At 30.3% G+C, this 11,448-nt stretch overlaps 7 protein-coding genes across 7 annotated transcripts; 4 read left to right on the forward strand and 3 right to left on the reverse strand.

Annotated features, from left to right (window-relative positions):
* Nucleotides 1–39: 39 nt before the first annotated feature.
* On the reverse strand, nt 40–1,626 carry SCDLUD_004094 (uncharacterized protein; the record flags this gene model as incomplete). The annotated part of the gene is made up of 1 exon (XM_046081613.1): nt 40–1,626. The coding sequence occupies one exon, from the start codon at nt 1,624–1,626 to the stop codon at nt 40–42; it is 1,587 nt and encodes a 528-aa protein (XP_045933734.1).
* Nucleotides 1,627–2,177: 551 nt separating this feature from the next.
* STE24 (zinc metalloprotease) lies at nt 2,178–3,587 on the forward strand (the record flags this gene model as incomplete). Its single annotated transcript, XM_046081614.1, has 1 exon — nt 2,178–3,587. One exon carries the CDS (start codon nt 2,178–2,180, stop codon nt 3,585–3,587), a length of 1,410 nt encoding a protein of 469 aa, XP_045933735.1.
* Nucleotides 3,588–4,936: 1,349 nt separating this feature from the next.
* On the forward strand, nt 4,937–5,536 carry MET14 (adenylyl-sulfate kinase; the record flags this gene model as incomplete). Its single annotated transcript, XM_046079360.1, has 1 exon — nt 4,937–5,536. One exon carries the CDS (start codon nt 4,937–4,939, stop codon nt 5,534–5,536), a length of 600 nt encoding a protein of 199 aa, XP_045933736.1.
* A 178-nt stretch (nt 5,537–5,714) lies between these two features.
* DID4 (ESCRT-III subunit protein DID4) lies at nt 5,715–6,419 on the reverse strand (the record flags this gene model as incomplete). Its single annotated transcript, XM_046079359.1, has 1 exon — nt 5,715–6,419. The coding sequence occupies one exon, from the start codon at nt 6,417–6,419 to the stop codon at nt 5,715–5,717; it is 705 nt and encodes a 234-aa protein (XP_045933737.1).
* A 603-nt stretch (nt 6,420–7,022) lies between these two features.
* On the forward strand, nt 7,023–7,406 carry MRP17 (mitochondrial 37S ribosomal protein bS6m; the record flags this gene model as incomplete). The annotated part of the gene is made up of 1 exon (XM_046079358.1): nt 7,023–7,406. One exon carries the CDS (start codon nt 7,023–7,025, stop codon nt 7,404–7,406), a length of 384 nt encoding a protein of 127 aa, XP_045933738.1.
* Nucleotides 7,407–7,846: 440 nt separating this feature from the next.
* RPL14A (60S ribosomal protein eL14) lies at nt 7,847–8,992 on the reverse strand (the record flags this gene model as incomplete). Its single annotated transcript, XM_046079357.1, has 2 exons — nt 7,847–8,134; nt 8,864–8,992. The coding sequence occupies 2 exons, from the start codon at nt 8,990–8,992 to the stop codon at nt 7,847–7,849; spliced, it is 417 nt and encodes a 138-aa protein (XP_045933739.1).
* A 2,118-nt stretch (nt 8,993–11,110) lies between these two features.
* Nucleotides 11,111–11,404, forward strand: SFT1 (Sft1p; the record flags this gene model as incomplete). The annotated part of the gene is made up of 1 exon (XM_046079356.1): nt 11,111–11,404. One exon carries the CDS (start codon nt 11,111–11,113, stop codon nt 11,402–11,404), a length of 294 nt encoding a protein of 97 aa, XP_045933740.1.
* Nucleotides 11,405–11,448: the final 44 nt, after the last annotated feature.

The following is an 11,448-nucleotide window of genomic DNA, read 5'->3' on the forward strand; positions in this document are numbered from 1 at the left end:
TAAGGAGCATTGAATGATATCCGAAGTATTCTTTATTAATTATTCAGAACCCCGCTCATTTGTGTTTTTATTTTCATCGACATCAGTGTTATGGGAATACTCATTCGTATTCTCTAATGCATTGAAGGTATCTATATTTGGGTTAGCCCTATTAATATGAGAATTTAAAACTGAAAAATTCTTAAAATCTGGATAAACAGCTTTTAACTCAGTTACAATCGAACGTAAAAAATTGATCCCGTTGTCTCTTTTTGCGTAATCATTCTCTGTTGCAAAAAACTTTCTTCTTTTCTTATTAATTGTACATAGTATTATATTATAATGGTTATCAATATCATTTAGAATATCATGCAGTAAGTTGTATTCGTATCTGTTAATAAATCCAGACTCCAAAAATGTACAAATCATAGTAAAAGTATCAGTATCTTCTGTTCTATTCAAAAAAGATTCGACCTTTTGGGCAATAAGCTTTTCAACAACACATACTCTGCTTCTGCTTCTGCTTCTGCTTCTGCTTCTTCTTCTTTTTCTAATAACATTAAACCCATTATCGTAGTTCGTTGTTCCAGAAACAATGTTGTTCCTATTAAAAGGGTTAACACCAGTTGGAGCAATACTATTAGCAAAAGAAGCTGCATTATCATTCTCACTATGCACGTGGTTATTGCTACCATAAGGAACCCTTGAATTATTATTATTATTAATATCGAAACTAGACATACTATTATTGTTGTTGCTGCCTTTACTGCTATCGTTATTGCTATTAGAAATACTATTGTTACTGACACTACGACTATCATTATTTTCAATGTCATTATTATTATTATTATTATTATTATTATTATTATTATTATTATTATTATTATAGTTGTTACTGTTGTTGCTATAGTTGTTATTAACGTTTTTACCACCGCTAGTGTCATCATTGTTTAAATAGTTATCCGTGCGAAGGTTAAGATGTACGGCTCTGGTATTTATATTATATTGTGTGGTATTCACTGTTAATATGCTATTAAAATCTTTTAAATAAGCACAATTTTTTAAAAAGATATTACTTATAATTCTAACTTTTGTTGTTTTAAGTTGCATGTTTCGAGGTAAGTCCTTATTGATTTTACTAACAATTAAAGGAGGTAACTTATACTTAGGATTTACCAAAAGAGAACGGGAAGATGTTGAAGTATAATTAGCAATATTCAGTAACTCTTGCGAAAGATCAAAGCTTTTTCCATTAAAGGAAAGACATGAACAGTTATCAATAAAATACTTGAAAAGCCTTCTATATTCATGTGATTTTTTAATGGCTTCTCGAATACAATGCTTGTCAATATTTCTAATAATATGTCCACTAAGAAAAGTAAAAACTCTTAGAATTGCATTAACGATAGAGGTAGTGACTTTTTTGTCTTGAAAATAGCCATTAGGCAAATCACCATACAATTCAATCAAAGTATAAACGACTAAAGCTTGAACAAAGGGGTTATTGGGCCCATTTTTTTCTGGCAAGTTATTGCAATTATCCAAATCATGAAACATAGCTGGAGAGCCTAATTCTGCTTTGTGTAGAATTTCCTTGAATTGAGAACTATATTCTAGATTTGTGACACTCATATTGGTTTTAGACATTTTTTTTGACAGTTTATGCAATTTTTGTACACATTTTTTTTTTTTGTGAGATATATAATTACTATATTTATGTCTTTTGATTAAAAATTTTAAGTTTCAGCAGCAAATTAAAAATGACTCCAAAAACGAAGCTGGTCTTATGCGAACTATGAAAATAAACCAACTTCAAAAATGGCTATCTTCAAGTTACCAAGTTTTTAATCCATAAAATCATGCGCATTGGTTGCCGTTTTTTTTTTTTTACTTTTGTCTCACTTTTTAATCCCCTTAGTGCATTTTATACGAATTCTTAAGAATATCCTTTATTTATTGTATGGTCCAAATAACAGAACTACGGACTGGCGGATAGTCCAAATTACATTTGTAGTCCGAAAACAAAAAAAATATATATATATATATATATAAAATAAATAAATAAATAAATAAATAAAAATCATTTGCCACTTCTTTTTTACCAACGTTTCAATTATTTATAGAATAATATCAATTCCGATAAATATCATCACCATTATCAACAACAACAACAACAACAACAACAAAAAGATAAAAAGATGCTAAACTTTTTACCTTCAATTGCATCATGTTTGGATAATGAACATATCCCATGGAAAAACATTTTAATTGGTTTTTCAGTTGCTCAGTTTGTTTTCGATAGCTACGTTTCGTATCGTCAATATAGAGTTTTGAAAGATAAAACCAAAAAAATCCCACCAATTTTAAAGGGCAAAATTGATGAAGAAAAATTTGCCAAGTCTGACGAGTATGGTATTGCCAAATCTAAGTTCGGGTTTGTTGATAACTTGTTTAGCTTAATTTTAAACATTGTTGTTTTGAAATATGATCTACAACCATACATTTGGAATTTGTCCGGCAAAATTGGCACCAAATTAATCTCTTATTTCCGTCCTGCTATTTCTGTTTCTGGTTTAGGCATTGTCACTCAAAGTGTTTTTTATTTTAATCTAAGTACTTTTGCCTTTTCTTTATTGAATTTACCATTTGATTATTATAGCCATTTTGTTTTGGAAGAAGCATTTGGCTTTAATAAATTGACCACCAAGTTATGGGTGACCGACTTAGTTAAAAGCAATGTTTTACAAGTTGTTCTAATGTCCCCGATTTTGTACGCTGTTGGTAAGATATTCGATAAATTCACCGACAATTTTATTTATTACATTATGGGGTTTATCGCCATTTTACAAGTTTTAATGATTTTATTGGTTCCCACTGTGATTTTGCCCTTGTTTAATAAATTCACGCCATTAGAAGACGGTGAATTGAAAACCAAGATTGAAGATTTGGCACGTAAATTGAAATTTCCATTGGATAAAATTTTTGTCGTTGATGGCAGCAAAAGATCTAGTCACTCAAACGCTTATTTTACCGGTTTGCCATTTTTCAAACAAAGAATTGTTATATTTGATACATTGATCGAACAATCCAGCGTTGATGAAGTTGTTGCCGTTCTAGGTCATGAAATTGGGCATTGGAAAAAAAATCATATTATACAATTGTTGCTTGTTGGTCAATTCCATATATCAGTTATTTTCACTCTATTTTCTGCGGTTTATCAGAACAAATCACTATACAAGAGCTTTGGTTTCAACATTGAATCAGCAACTGGTCAAAAATCAGTTGGGAAAAAAGTGTTTTTGAATAATAAATTCCCTTATTTAATTGGGTTTTCTATCTTTGGCGAATTATTGAAACCTATGGATTGTCTTGTCCAATTTATTATGAATTTATTTATTAGACACAACGAGTATGAAGCTGATGCTTTTGCTACTAAGCTAGGCTATGGTAAAGAACTAAGCCAAGCCTTGATCACTTTACAAGTTGCTAATTTAAGTAGTATGCATGTTGATCCATTGTATTCTAGCTACCATTATAACCACCCAACTTTAATAGAACGTTTGGATGCCATTGAAGCCGAAATTGTTAAATTAGAAAAGAAGAACTAGTGAGTAATATATATATATATATGTGTACGTATGTATGTTGTTGAAACATTTAATTCTTTTGGGGCATTATCTGTAATTTTGACGTGGTTTTCACCAGTGGGGCCCCTTTATATTAATCTTTTCGCTAGTTATTATGTGGTATTTACGTTCTCTTTGCTTGAGGGTTTTTATTATATATATCCATGTTCATATGTGGTTATGTGTATATTATTCTTCTTAACTTTTTATATATCTTTAAAATATGAAATGTGTAATATACAAAAAGTGTGGAGGTGGACAACCCAAGGTCTCGATGTGAAAGGTTAGAAACCAATCCTTTATATATCTTTCTGTTTCTCAATGATCAAACTTAACCTTTTATTATCACTGATATGTTTTAGCGTTTGGCTGTGGTGTAATAATAATATATTGTGTTTTTACTCAGAGTTATCTTAACTCTTTGTTTATGTGCTATTCTATAATCTACGCTTATTTTTGTTGTTGATGACATGTATTTAGTTGCACATTATCAAGTTTCTGATATATGCAGTTGGTATCGTTACGTGATTCAGTGGTTGATAATCTAGTTCTTTCTCATTGTTACACGTTTCATAGTTGACAATGAGATTATACTATTAAGTTTTTTTTATTATTATTTTTTTTTTTTTTTTCCTTTTTTAGAAGTTGTCAATATTCCAATCTTATTCTTTTATAAGCTAAACACCGACTAATAGATGTGTTGATATATACAGTTGTTTATTTATTATGACTGTAGTTTACATTTGTTGGTATAGTATTTGCTTTATTGTTATTCTTGCACGTGATCTGTAGAGGATTTGCACTATGTAGGAGGGCGCATGTTCTAACAAATTTTTCTTTGAAAAATCTAATTATTTCACGTGACTTTAGGTGTGAAAACCGTGGTGGTGGTGGCAACGATGATGGTGACAATTTAGTAAAAATAAATGTACACAATTTTGTCAGTTTGTTAGATGTCAGTATTTTATTATACGTGTATATGTGTGTATATTCATCAAAAGGAATGGGAATGAGTACTAAAACTATGTCCAATTTCTAGTTATATCTATATCTATATCTAAATAAATAAAAATATATATATATATATATATATATATATATACATGGCAATATAGAAAAGACAATATTACTTTTTCCATCATTTTACCCTTTTTGTTTCTCTTATTATGTCTTTCCCCCTTATAAGCTTATATGCCAGTTTTTAGATTGTGTGAAAGTTGCAAAAGACAATATCATAAAAAGGAATATCATTAATTTTTTTTTTCTTTTTTTATCTTTTCTTTTTCGTATGGACTGAATTCCACAATAAACGCAGAGAATAAATCACTAAAATGGCTACTAATATTACTTGGCATTATAATTTAACCTATGAGGAAAGAAAAGCTTTCAGAAAGCAAGATGGATGTACTGTTTGGCTAACTGGTTTAAGTGCATCAGGTAAGAGTACTATTGCTTGCGCTTTGGAACAATTATTGCTGGAAAAAGGGATAGCTGCTTACAGATTGGATGGCGATAACATTAGGTTTGGTTTAAACAAGGATTTGGGATTTTCTGAAAAAGATCGCAATGAAAATATTCGCAGAATTGCTGAGGTGTCTAGATTATTTGCCGATTCTTGCTGTATATCTCTAACTTCCTTTATCTCGCCATACAGGGATGACAGAGACAAAGCTAGAGAATTACATAAGGAAAGCGGATTGAAATTTATCGAAGTCTTTGTTGATGTTCCTTTGGAAGTTGCGGAACAAAGAGACCCAAAGGGACTGTATAAAAAGGCTAGACAAGGTGTTATTAAGGATTTCACAGGCGTATCTGCTCCATACGAAGAGCCAGAATCGCCAGAGTTGCATTTAAGAACGGACAAATTATCTGTTGAACAATGTGCTGAACAAATTTTTGAATACTTGAAAAAGGAAGGATTGATCAACTGAAAAGGTGGATAGAAAAGCAATTCACGTAAATATCGCATCTGTCCGATAACAAGACGGTTTACTTATTCGTATATCACTCTCTTTTTAGATCATATTAATATTATTTATATAAATAAAACATTGTTATTCTCAACTAGATACTGTATCTCTTTCTATACTTTTATTGATCTAAATAAACTTATCTCTTCAAACTATCTAGTCGAGCTTGCAAATCATCATCGACGTTAGTAGTTGGTGCAATGTTCCCAGAAGCAGAGAGCGGTTGTAAAGCTTTTTCATTTACTGCTGAAGAGGAAGCCGGTTCTAAAGTGTCTTGTGGAGCCGTTGTTAATTTAGTATTCAAATCCACACCGATTTCATCCAAGACTTTATTAACAATTTCATCTGCCTCCTCCTCTTCTTCATCTAGTTCATCAGCATCCATAACATCATCTATAGATTCATCTATCATTTCCTGTCTTTGATCCATAATGTCGTTTTGCTTTTCAAATTCCATGGTTATGCGTTGTAGTTGAGGAAGATTTAAAGATCTATTCATTAAAGAAAGCAAACCTGTTGCCTCCCTCATGGAGGAAGCCATTTGGTCAGTACTTCTAACCGCTTGTATTCTTAATGTTATTGCTTGTAATCTTGTTTGCATCATATCAAACTTGTCGATATATTTTTTTGTGCGCACCAAATCTCGTGCTTGAATTTTTGCTGCATTTATTTGGCCTAACTTGGCAGATTTTTTGATATCTGAGGTCAATTTTTTTTCTTGATTTTGTAGCTTTATCTTCTCTCTTTCTAATTCCCTTTGTGTTCTATCTAATGCACGCTGATTTTTTCTAAGTCTTTCTTGAGGGGTAACCTGCTTGCCAAAAATCCAGTCCAATAATGCCATTATTTGTTTATGTTCTGTTTATATTTTGGAAAAAGCTTGACCTTTTGGAATTAAGAAGTGGGATATGAGCGAATAACACAAAAAGGTTTAGCAATTATGAAGTGGATGTGTGCGTTCTGTTGTAGTATTAGCGTGATATGAACATACAATTATATTGGAGGTTTGTAAACTGCGTATTGTGCTATAACTTGGAAATTATTATTACAAAAAAAAAAAAGAACAAAAAAAAAAAAGAACAAAAAAGGAAAATAAGTAATCGTTTAAAACGATATTCCATAAAAAAAAAAACATTATGGACAAGCAAATTTACTGAACGGTGGGATTTTCTCAAGAAGCAAAAAAAAAAAAAAAAAAAAAAAATATAATCGCAGTGTGCGTAGAACATTTGTGAGTAGAGTACACCGAAGGAATTTTTTTTTTTTTTTTTTTTTCCTTTCATTTTAATTTTTTGTATGAATTAAAGTGTATTCCTTACAAGTAACACACTAACACTATTTTATCACAATCATAGGAACTTACAACTACCTATATTCCAGCAAAAACTTTTAAGTTACAAAAAGCAAGTAATCCTGTAAAATTTCGCAAAAAATACAGAAACAAAACATGTTGTACGAATTAATTAGTATAGTCCGTATTGTTAGCCCAGCAACCTCTAGCAATGAAGCCAAAGAATTGGCCACCACAATCGGCAAGCTTATTATACAAAATAGAGGTGTTGTCAGAGATATAGTTCCTATGGGGGCAAGACGTTTACCAAGTATTATTAAAAAAGATCAAGAACAACATTTTCAAGGCTACCATTTTTTAATGCTGTTTGATTCCTCCTCTGCTGTCCAATCTGAAATTTTAAGAACGTTGAAGAATGATCCCCGTGTTATTAGATCATCCATTGTTAAAGTTGACAACACTAAGAACTGGGATGTTGCAAGTTCAATAGATAGGGCTAAAATGAATCAATCTTTCCTGGATAAAGAAAAAGTTAAATAGAATAACACTGTAATAGCATCTTTATATGTTGTTTTCATTTATACCATATGAGAAAAACACACACAAAAAAGAAAAAAAAAAGAAAAATAATGCAAGAGCAGGATGTTTTCATGTACATATTATATAGTCCATTTTTATAAATTAGCCGCAAATATCTCTATTATAGCACAGGCATTTTAATTAAAATCATATCATTCTAACTAATTTATACATAAAACTCCTGCTCCCTTGAACATAATGGCATCAATTTTTTCCTTTTTTGCCCCCCTCCTACTTCCAAGCTGAAAAATAAACAAGTACTGTACCATAAGCCTTATCTAGCATCCTACGACGCTACGCTGTAATAATTAAAACTAAAGAAAAAACTATTTTATGATTATCGATAAAAAAGATATACAAAATAATATGTGATTATGACTATATAATAACATTATTTATATTTAAGCCTTGGCAACAGCCTTCTTGACAGCATATCTTCTTTGCTTTCTCAAAACCAAAACTTGGAATCTCTCAAAGTCGGTCAAAGCAGCACGTCTTTCACGTTGAGCAATCTTCTTAGCCCAAGAAGAGGAAGCCCACTTGGCAGAAACACCAGCAGCAGCCCACTTCTTAGCAACGACGGCGGTTTTAGCACCTCTTGGGATAGAAAAGGTTAATGGAGTCAAAGTAACGTGACCCAATGTGATAGCTTGTCTTGAAACACCGGTTTCTGGACCATCAATCAAAGCCTGTAATAAAAAAAAAAAAGGAGCAAATTCTTTCATCTCACAAAATATTTTATTATCATTACTATTATTATTGCAATAATATAATAATAAAAAAAAAGAAAAGAAAAATTAAACATAGTAAAAAGTTAGTAAAAAAAGTTTCTTTCTTCGTGTCAAAGCAAAAAAGAAGCACCCAAAAAAAAAAACCCCCAGAGAAGTATTGGTGAACTTAAAAGTTAACCCAAAGTGCTAATATCGATTTAAATTTTAAATGACTTAAAGTCTAACTCCTTTCCACTTATTTTAACCTTCTATAAGGTATTCACAAACAGCCTCTAAGGAATAAAGCCCTTGAGCAGTTCAAAGGGTTATGGTAAATAATTTATCACTCAAAGCAATTCATGTAAACAAATAATAATTATTTTTGAGACAAGTATCATATAAATTTCTTGATCCTCCAAGCAACATTGAAAGTTGCTACTAGCACTCTGGCCAGAAAGGCACTATATCCTTAAATAAGTTATCGGAATCGCCAATTATAGCCTTGTATCTTACAGCTTACTTTTTGCTTGTAGTTTTAGTGATATGAATCAACGTAACACTGGACGTTGATCACTCCCTTGGGTGTTTTATAAAGTATGCATAACCTCTATTCATTTTTTTCTTTTCCTTCTCCTTCATATGTTTCTTCTTGTTGCTTTCTTTTTTTTTTTTTTTTTTTTTTTAAACTTCATATTACAAAATACATACACGTTTGTGATCAATGATTTCAACAATGGTAGCTAATTTACCAGCGGATGGACCTTTCTTAATCAAAACGACACGGCCAACTTCGACCAATCTCCAGTTGGAGGCCTTAACAGTGGAATCAGTGGACATCTTAGTTTATATAGTTTCTGCTTTTTTTGGGAAATTTTTAAAATCAACAATATTATTGTTAAGTCGAAATAATGAGAGAAATGTTAAAAGGCAAGACAATCCATAAAAGTTCAGAAGCTACAATATTGTAATTTCGTTAAATGAACAAATATATGACAAAGCAATTGGAGATACAAAAAAAGTTAGGTAAGGGAAAATAAAATATGAAAAAAAAAAAAAAAAAAAAAATATATATATAACGAAAATTAAAATTTATTAGTTGGAGGTACAAACCAAATTCTTGTGTAAAATAAATGTCCTTTTATTATGTCTTTTCAGAAGGGGAATGTCTTTCCGCAAAATATATTAAACAGTGTTTTTTTTTTTTTTCTTTTTGGAATAGACAAAAAACTCATTCAGAGTATGAATGTATTATTGGTAGAAAACCATAATTTTTTTCGCCTTTTATAAATCACACAACGTTTTGCGCTTATTTCTCAGTAAATTAATTGATGGTTTATTTTTTTTAGAAAAAAATTAAATGTATGTCATTTTTACATTTGGAGGTACGGATGATAATAGTATTTAACTTGTCACAAATTATATTTTTAATTTTTTTTTTTGTATTAAAAAACTTTTCAGGAAAAAAAATTTTTTTTTTTTTTTTTTTTTTTTCATATGGAAGGGATAAATTAAAAGTTATTTTGTTACTTGGAATTTCAGTTGTCAAAAAAAAATTTTTTTTTTTCAGTTAGTATATAAAAGCGGTAACTGTGCTTGTTATAAAACTATAATTTTATTTTTCTCTTTTCTTTTCCCTTTCCCTTTCCATTTCTCTTCTTCCTTGGCTCTGATAAATACACCGATTTTGAGTTTCGACTATTTGCAGTCATGTTTTTGTTTGAACAGGCCTTGATCTTTAAACACAAATGAAGTGGTCGAGGAAGTTACAATGCTAAGAGAAGATACTAACAATATTAACATGAGCTCTATCTTCTGAGGCTATTATTGTTACTGTTGGGCGTTTTGTTGCATTCATGCAATAGATTAATTGCTCATACAAGAGAAATACTTTATTTCAATTAGTTAATTGAATTTCCTGATAAAGTTAGTATTTCGAGATGTTTTGCTTTCTTAGAGTTTGTCATTTTTTAGGATATAATTTTAGGTTGCTGGTTATGTGTAATAAATGATGATATAATTTGCGATTGAGAACAGGTTATCTGGGACATGCCTAGTCTCACACTAAGGATAATCTTGTGGCATGCAATCAAATTTTATTTCTGATAGCATTTCTATTTTTCTATTTTTCTCTTTCTATTTTTCTATTTTTCTATTTTTCTATTTTTCTCTTTTTTTTTTTTAAAAACACACTTGGAAATAAGGGAAGAAAATAAAAAGAAAAATGACAAAGATTTAGTTAACTCTGGTCTTTTTCTTTGCTTTTTCCTGTTTTTTTTTTTTTTTCGTAATTTATTATGTTTTAGAAAATAATATAATGATGAGAAACGTTTTGCCTAATAATTGAAATATTTTATGAAAATTATTCAACTTTTTACACCAAGATCTACTCTGATATATTATTACTATTATTATTTAAATATCCCAATAACTTATTCTTTGTGATACATACAATATACTCTTTGTCTTGTTAACGGTTTAATACCTCGTTAGACAAAACCGTTTGTATGACAGAAAATTGGGATTCAATATAGAGCGAACAAATGAGTTATATTTTGTTTATCAACGTTAATTTGGAGAGTGTGTGTAGTTCAAGGCGGGGGGTTTCCCTTCCCCTCCACCGCTCTCCTTCTCTATTAATTTATAAAAGCCGTCTTTTTATTTATTTATTTATTTATCATTATCACTATTTTTTTTTTTTTCTTTTTTTTTTTTTTTTTTCTTGCTCTTTCTGATTAAATTTTTGCCCAGTAATATGTTGAAATATAGAATATAGAAGATATTTCGGCTTAAACTTTACCTGTTAAAACGTTTTAACACTTATTGTTCCCAAATTTTTTACCTATACCATATAACTTGAACCAGATTATATACACAAGATAGCGCGGCCAGCGACTCGATATCTAACAAAAAGTATTAAAGTAAAATAAACTTCCGGAAAATCTTAAAGCAAAAATAATGTCTGGTTCCAAATATGCTCAAGTAGAAAATAGAAATAATCAAAGACTAGATGAACTAGCAAACAAATTGTCATCTTTTAGAAACATTAATAGCGAAATTGGTGAACAGGCAGAAGCGGATAATGCTCTATTGACCAACCTAGGAGGACACTTTGACTCTTTATTAAATAATATCAAAGATTCATCTACAAGGTTGACAAGGTCCATGAATGCAGGGAAAGGCATATGGAAAATGGTTGGTTTAGCGCTTTTGGCCTTCTTTATTTTTTATATTTTGTTTAAAGTTTTCTAAGATGTCAAAAGGAAAACAAACTAAAATACTAAAGAAACACATAC

This window comes from Saccharomycodes ludwigii, chromosome V (genome assembly GCF_020623625.1).
Source record: "Saccharomycodes ludwigii strain NBRC 1722 chromosome V, whole genome shotgun sequence".
Lineage (NCBI taxonomy): Eukaryota > Fungi > Ascomycota > Saccharomycetes > Saccharomycodales > Saccharomycodaceae > Saccharomycodes > Saccharomycodes ludwigii.